Below are 8,218 nucleotides of genomic sequence, written 5' to 3' on the forward strand. Positions count from 1 at the left end.
CTCCCTAATCACTCTACCCATGCTGCTTGCAAGCTGATAATTTGTTGTAGAAAAGAAACCCTCATATAATTTGGCAAACTGATAAAACACAGCCTAGCATTAAAAAAGGTACAGAAAATTTGGAATATTTTATTCCATTGATACAGGATACAACTACTATATCAATGTTCAATTTGATAACTGCACTGAGAATGTGCTTGTTCTTAGGAAATACACACTGAAGTATTAAGGGGTAAACAACCTATTCTCAATTGGTTTCAGAAAAAATAAACTGCGTGTGTGTGTGTTTGTGTGTGTGTGTAGAAAGAGAGAGAGGCAGAGACAAAGAGGGGGAGAAAGAACAAAGCTCTGATGGTATGTGTGTTTTGTGAGCAATGCCACTCCTACATATATTCCTAGTGTTCAATCTGTGGACAGAGACAGGAAGTGATGTGAGCAGTTACTACTTTATGTTTATAAATTCCTTTTTCCTGAAGGTTTAGGATACCTCAAAACATTTAATAATACAAGTTTTTTGTTTTTTTCTAAGAGGATAGTCATTACATCTTTTTTCTTTTTCTTTTTAATTGACTTATTTAATTTATTTATTTTTGGCTGCATTGGGTCTTCGTTGCTGCGTGCGGGCTTTCTCTAGTTGCGGCGAGCGGGGGCTACTCTTTGTTACGGTGCGCGGGCTTCTCATCGCGGTGGCTTCTCTTGTTGAGGAGCACGGGCCCTAGGCACACAGGCTTCAGTTGTTGTAGCAGGTGGACTCAGTAGTTGTAGCTTGCGGGCTCTAGAGCGCAGGCTCAGTAGTTGTGGCGCACAGGCTTAGTTGCTCCGCAGCACATGGGATCTTCCCGGACCAGGGCTCAAATCCGTGTCCCCTGCATTGGCAGGTGGATTCTTAACCACTGCACCACCAGGGAAGCCCAGTCATTACATCTTAAAACTGGGACTTTTTAATACTTCTTTCCCTGATTATCAAAGGAATACATATTCATTTTATAAAATCTGGAAAGTACAGAAAGTGTTAGGAGGAAGAAGAAGAATACCACGGATAATGTCATTATTCAGAGGCAACTACTGTTAAAATTTTTGGTTATTTCGTTCTAATCTTCTTTCTATTTGTTTTTAAACCTAGGTGAAGTTATATGGTAAATAAAATTTTACACCCTGATTTTTTTGCTGTTATTGGTGTGGCTTTGCTTATTTACCACAAGCATTTCCCTAGAACATTAAAAATAATTGCTAAATAATTTTATATCTGAAAGAGATGATATAATTTACTAGAATGGGGTAATTTTATTATTGTACTGACAAGGATATTTCATCTTATTTTCACAGGCCCCAGTTGTGTCGGTATGATCTTGTACTGATGGAAAATGTTGAAACAGTCTTCCAACCTATTCTTTGCCCAGAGTTGCAAATGTAACTGTTGTCAGGACACCCGGGTACCAGTAACATCAAGAATGCTACAACTACAGGATTTTTAAAGCTTCACCTCGCCTTCTCCTCAAGGCATAAAAAGTACGGAATAACCAGGGGTTTTTTTGTTTTGTTTTTTTTTACAGTCATGTCCTGTGGATGTCATATTGCAAAATGTCAAGTGACCCTGGATTATGAAACAGTCCTGGGAAGGGAGCCCCTAAATAGGGCAAGTCAGAAATAGCCAGGCTCCTGACGGCCCAGTGTCTTGTTAGGCTGTGTCCTGGGGCCTCATTTGTTCCGAACTGTCGATTCTGCTGCCTGTCACTCGGGCATTTCTGCCAATCACAGTGGCCAGCCAAGCATCTTAAAGGGAAGGACTGGCTGGAGACCTCACTTTGGACTCGACCCCATGTTCCCTGTGCCAGATCCCTCCAGGCTCTGCACAGAGAGGGAATGGCTTCCTGCCTTGTTTAAAGTGGGGCTGGTGCAGGAGGAGGTGGGGACAGACCAACAGCCAAGAAGGCAGCTGCTGGGACTAGTGGATGAGGGAAGAAGAGCAGATGAAGCAGTGGGGCAGCCTCGCTCACAGGGACAAGGGATAGAGTGAGAGGCAGGAGAGAAAAAGCAGAGCTTGTTTTTCACTTAAGGTGAAGAAGCATCACTTTACATGCAACCCTCATTTTAAGCAATACTTAAGAAATGTTTTGTTTTTCTTTATTACCAATGTAATCTGTAATTATTGAAGGAAATTTCAAAAATGCACAGATGCAAAATGAAAATATGCTATCCATAATCCCACCTGTTAGAGGTTAATTAATGTTAACCTTTTGGAGAGATGCTAAATAACTTGTTTTGCCAAGATGTGAATTCAAAGCACTAACCGGTCTGCTCTTGGAGCACCTGAAGCTCCCAGTTTGAGGAATTCTCAGGCTTCCGTAGGAAGAGGTGCGATCCATGAATCTGAAATGACAACAGCAGCCAAGTCAAGAGGCCCTCCCAAGGGCCAAGGTCAGAGAGGTCAGAACCACTTGAGGTCAGATGCCCAGGGGGGAGACAGAGCCAAAGGGGTGGACATCACCCATCCCCCAGCTGCGGCCACTGCAGGAAGGTTCCTGGGATTCCTGAGAGTCATAGGTCCACTAACCTCCCCCCCATCCAAGTGGCTGCTCTTCTACTGCTTTCTGAGTGGAGAGCTGTATTTTAAAGAAACAGACTCTCCATTTCATAAATGATGGAACTCTGTAAATATAATCCAGTGTGGCACACTTTATTTATACCTATATAGCAAGTCCAGAGTCTATTCCACTTAAGTGCGAGATGCCTGCAGCGAATGTCTGAACTCTGAAAGGAGAAAGGCTCAGCGACGCTCCTGCCCACTTGGACATCTTTTCAGCCTTCCTCCTTCCTACACTTCCTCAGCAGTGGTGGATACAGAGATCCCGGTGCTGATAGGTCCTGATTTCGTTTTTAGAGTTTTATTGGTCCTGTATTTTGATTAGCACAGTCACTTCTTTGGGCTCTTTGCCTTCCTTAGTAAGCAGGGGATCAAAACAACATCAAGAAAATGCCAGGAATAGCATTTCTATCAATGTAGAAGCTCCTCAGGCCAGTGGGTGTCTCTGAGCTTCTTCTCCTGCCGTCTCCTAGCACGGCGCCTGGCTCACTGGGGAGTGGGTGGGTGGGTGAACAAACAGATAAATGAAGGAGTAAAGGAAGGAAGTTTGCTGCCTGGACTGGAGGTGAATTCAATGCGTTTCATGTAACAGTGATCAGGTGAAATGAAGGCAGTTACAGGTGTGGCCACTCTCTTCTCACAGTCTTTCTCCCAAGGCCCCTGGAACTTTACTCTCTGTCTCTTGTTACCCCTGCCTCTCTTCCCTTCCTTTTGTCAGTGTATTTGTCTGAATACCCAACCCAAGATGCAATGAAACTGCAGCCTACCCTGTTCCCTCCTGTCTTCACCAGTATCTCCCACTCCATGTTTGGACCTTAGCTGGATGGTCACTTCCTCAGGGGAGTCTTCCTGGCCCCCATTTCTCCACAGAGCCCGCCGGACCTGTCCTTCCATAGCACTGTTCACTGTTTAAGCTGTGTTTTTTTTACATTTATGTGTATGATTATTTGATTACTGTCTGTCTGTCTTCTCCACTAGGCTGCTCTGCCAGGCAGAGGCCGTGTGCCTAGTGTGGGGCCTACAATGCAGTCTGTGCTCAGGAAATACTGATTAAATGAACACTCCCCATTATCTTGTCAGCCTTATGGAACCATGTTCGGTTGTGAGGAAAGACCAGGCCTCCACCCCCAGCCACAGCCCATTTCCCTAGAGGTGCCCACCCTTCGCTGCCTTAGACCTCTCTCCCAGGCACCTTTGTTACTCTTGTCTCTGTTATCTCTGGAGGCCCACTGCCCACTTCCCAGGCTCCCTGGGAAAAAGAGAGTTTGGCTCTTGCTTTCACTCCTCTTCGCAACTTCCAGGTGGTCCCAATACCATCCTTCAGCAAGCCCATCTATCCTGAAGCCTAAGAGATTTTGCTCTCCCCAGCTCCTGTTTTTGCACCTCAGCTAAAACCCTCCAGGACCCTCAGGCATTCCTGGGTGACTCCAAGCCGGGCTTGCTCTTCCACGACTCCCTTCCACCACCCACTTTGTATGTGCTACCATTGCTGCTTGTATTAAGCCATATTGTAATATGTTTCCACGTCTGCATCTCCTCCAAGACTGTGAGCACCACAAGAGCAGCTGCTGCTTATTTGTCTTTGCTGCCCTGGCACCTAACACAATGCCAGGCACAAAGCAGGTGCTCAACACATGTCTGTTGAACAGAATGGAGTGGATTTGTCCTTAGGGACCTGAGGGAGCCACCTGCGTTCTGTTTTAGACATCAACACACTTATTCCCAAAACCTAAACTTAGAACCTCCCACCCTCAGACCCCTGCCCCATGTTCTCATTCCTGACCTGGGATGCCACCAACAGAAATCCACTCATATTTACCCGGATTTTATTAGAGAGAGGACTTGTGGAACCCCAGGGAGAGCTGAGCCATCAGACCTCAGGAAGGGCAGGGATGGGGATGCCCTGGACCTTCAGCAATGAGAGTCCATAGGCCTTTACTAACCCTCGTGCTCTGCCACGTATCTCTCTGACTCAGCTCTGCTCCCTCCACAGGGCAGCTGTGGATCATTGGGGTCCTTGGGACCATTGGGTCCTTGGCCACTCACTTACTATGTGGCCCAATCCCAAAGCTCAGGGAGAGGATCCAGCCCTCAGATCCTCCTCTTGGGGCAGGTGTCCATCCTGTTCCCATTGGTTGTGGTTGGAGCGGGGATGGGGAAGCAAAGCCATGTGGTCTGATCAGAGCTACTCCTTTCAATTGCTCCGTGCAGATCCAATTAAGCCAGGAAACGTGGTTGAGCCCCATGATAAAGACCCATGGGGAGTGGCTGGCTAATTTGCTCTCACTAGAGCCTCTTGGCTTTTCTTCCCTCCCACTCCCCTGAACCACTAGCCCCTACCTGTTCCCCAGTCCAGCATGTGTCCCTGGGGAGGGTTGCTGCTGTCCTTTACACGCTGCCTGGCATGTGCTGCAAGTGAGTGGCCTCAGGGGAGGCCGTACAGCCTGCAGGCGGTACCCCGGCTGGTTAGAGCTGGCTCTGCAGGTGCTGGGCTGGGGGTCAGGAGGGTTGGAGAGAGGCGGGCTGAGAGTGGGGAGCAGGGCCCCTTCCCCGAAACAGACAGGCTGAGCAGGAGGAATCAGAACAGGAGGCAAGGGGGGTAAGTCAGGGGCAGCAAGCAGGGGCTTGGGCAGTGAGCCTGTAGGCAATCAGGTTTGCATCTCCCGGAAGAGCTCTGTCAAAGGTCCCTTGTCACCTGGTGTTGGCCGAGTCCCACAACCCCTCAGGTCTCCTTGCTGGATTTTCCCATGGACTTGGACACTGTGCACTGGTTCCTTTCTAACAGTCTTTCTTGGGCCCACAGTGCACTCTTCCCCCACCACCCTATCTCTCATCCAACATCCCTGAATGAAATCTTGTTCTCTTTCACCAGTTCCACTATTTTCTTACCGGGCTTCTGATCTCAGTCTTCTCTCTGAAAAAGGCAGTGGAGGGTAAGCGGTTAGGCTCTGCTGTTTGCTGGGGTGTGACTTCTGTCGACTGACTTCACTCTGCCTAAGTTTCCATTCTCTGGACTGTAAAGTGGGGGCTGTTAGGAGCCCCTGCCTCATGAAGGTTGTTATATAATAAATACATTCATGTGTGTAAAAGTCCTGCGGGGTGAGTCTGCCTAGACTCAGTGAATGTCAGCTGCTGTTACTTTCCCTCTCATGGTCTCCCTCAGAGCCCTTCCCTCCTCCCATTTCAACTGTCTCCTCTAGACAGATGACCTCTAAATCTGAATGTTCAACCCGAGCTCTGGATCTTCACCTGCTTGTTGAGAGGCAGTGTGGGGCAGAGCAAAGAGCGTGGGCTCGGGAGGGGCCGAGGAGGGCTCGGTCCTGCTCAGCACTCACAGCTGTGGGCTGCATCAGCCCTCCGAGTGACTCCATCTGAACACCTGCTCAGCCACTCATCCACAAGAGGGATGAGGATACTTGTTTCTCTGGAAGCTTGGCCACGTCTGTCTCCTCTGCGACACCATCATGCTCTATGATTATAACTCTCTCCATCCTCTCCCCCAACCAAAGGCAAAGTGAAGTCCTTGAGAGCAGGAGCATTTCTTCGTGTTCTCTGCTCTGCACACTTCTAGCACAAGCTCAGTATCGTTATTCACTTTCCTCCTGTACTCCTCTGACTTCTCAAAATCAGCATGTTCCAAACCAAACAACCAATCATTTCCTCCGTAGACCCGCTCCATTAATTTAACAAACTATTATTAAGTGCCAATAATAAGCCAAGCACAGGGCTAAGGGTTGGCATAGACATAGGATGGTGAGACCGTGTCTCATTCACAGGAGTGTTCAGTGTCTCCCGAGGAGATGGACGCTGACACTGGAGCACAGTATTTGCAGTCACAGGAATACAGACACTCCACAGGCAGCCCCGAGCACAGAGAAGGCACAACCTTTCTGACTGTAGGAGCTGGAGAAGCCTTCTCAGAGGAGGTGACAACTGCCCCGGGTGTTGCTGAAAGAGTAGGGATTTTCAGGCAGAGAAGTTTCCCAGGGAAGAGTGTTGTCAGAGGCACAAACGAACACGGTGCCTACACAGTGCATGTTTAGCTGGAACGGGAGACTTGAAGGGAGAAAATGAGACTGGAAGGCTGAGAACATTTCCCCACGTTGTAAAATGGAAAATTTTACACATACACAGAAATAGGGGAAATGGTATAAAATCCACCTTCAGGTGCTCATCATCCAGCTTCAGCAATTATCACTTCAATGGCCAATCCTGTTTTACTTATATCCCTACTCACTACACTCCCATCCCATTATTTTAATGCAAATCTCACACACTGAGTCATTTCATTCATAAATACTTCAGTATTTTGAAAAGTATATCTTTTTTTCTTCTTCTTACAAATGAGTCATAGTATAGTCTAACACTGCAACTTGGTTGATTTTTATCCTAGCCATCTATCTGGCTACTGTACTGTATCAGGATCCATAACGTTGTCTCCCTCTTTCAGGAAGCTACTTAGTGTTCCATTTGTGAATATACAATAACTAACCTCAATAGTCCCCAAATGATGGGCATTTAGGCTGTTCCCAATATCCTCATATCAAAACAAAGTTGAGAGAATACCCTTGAACATACATCTTTGTCTACCTACAGGCGTATCTATGGGTTAAATTCCTGGACGTGGAATTGCTAGGACTTTGTGCACTTTGACTTCTGACAGGTGCTCTTTATTTGGCCCAGGAGGGGCTTTGAATGATACAACAAGGACGGTTTCTGTTTTCCAGGCTTGTGACATTTTGGAATCCTCTCTGTCATTCTCCATTTAATCAGCCATGTCCTACGAACTCAACTCCTCCCAGTCTGTCCACCTTCCTCCCCACTGCTGTGGCCCTGGCTCAGGCCTGATTCCTTTCTCACCAAGACAGTTGTTGCTACAAACTCAGAATGTAGTCTAATCATCTGCCAGGGCAACACATCCTAAAACGGGAACTACATCATTCTCTTGCTTAAACGCCTCTATCGGTCTCTCCCCAAGTACTATATTAAAAAACAAACTCCAACTCCTTAGCTGCCTTTCCATGCTTTCCAGTTTGTTCCCACCTTCTCACTCATTTCTCACACACCTTTAGGCTTCACGGAAACTGGGGCCCCCAGCTCACCTTCTCCCTCCTGTCTCTGTTGTGGAAATCTTGCTCATCCTTTAAGGTGAACTCAAACCCCACCTCTTCCATGAATCCACTCAGTGCAAGACCACTAGTTTTGAACCCAGGGTGACTTGGATTCTAATCGTGACTCTCTTGGGGAATGTCACTTAATCTTTCTGAGACTTGGATTTTTCATCTGTTAAATAAATACAAAAATACCAACCTTGCAAAATTGTTGTGAGAATTAAGGATAATGGGCACATAGTAGGCATTCAATAAAAGGAAATTCTCCTTATTTCCGTGGTCGCTTTGACTATCCCACCGCACTGCATTGGCGCCTCTGGTTCTACGCGGGCTGCATTTGCTTTGTGTTACGCCTGGTGGTCGACAAGGCTGTCTTGACCACTAGAGTGCAAGCTCGCTGTGGGCAGGGCTGGTGATTCACCCCGTACCACCTAGCGCCTGGCAGAGAGCCTGCAAGTAAGTGGAGAACGAGACAGAGACAAACGTAGGAAGATATACAGGCGGAAGGAGGGCAGACGCAAGC

General features: G+C 47.4%; 1 protein-coding gene across 3 annotated transcripts in view; it reads left to right on the plus strand.

Moving 5' to 3' along the window:
- Positions 1-5,676, plus strand: part of LIPH (lipase H) — a 49,707-nt gene extending 44,031 nt beyond the window's left edge. For all 3 annotated transcript variants that reach the window (XM_082392981.1, XM_082392982.1, XM_082392983.1), the window contains one exon: positions 1,327-5,676. In XM_082392981.1, the coding sequence (XP_082249107.1) occupies positions 1,327-1,414 (88 nt within the window). In that variant the 3' untranslated portion in view covers positions 1,415-5,676. The remainder of the gene's footprint in view (positions 1-1,326) is intronic.
- Positions 5,677-8,218: the final 2,542 nt, after the last annotated feature.

This window comes from Balaenoptera borealis (genome assembly GCF_965194805.1).
Source record: "Balaenoptera borealis genome assembly, chromosome: 5".
NCBI lineage: Eukaryota > Metazoa > Chordata > Mammalia > Artiodactyla > Balaenopteridae > Balaenoptera > Balaenoptera borealis.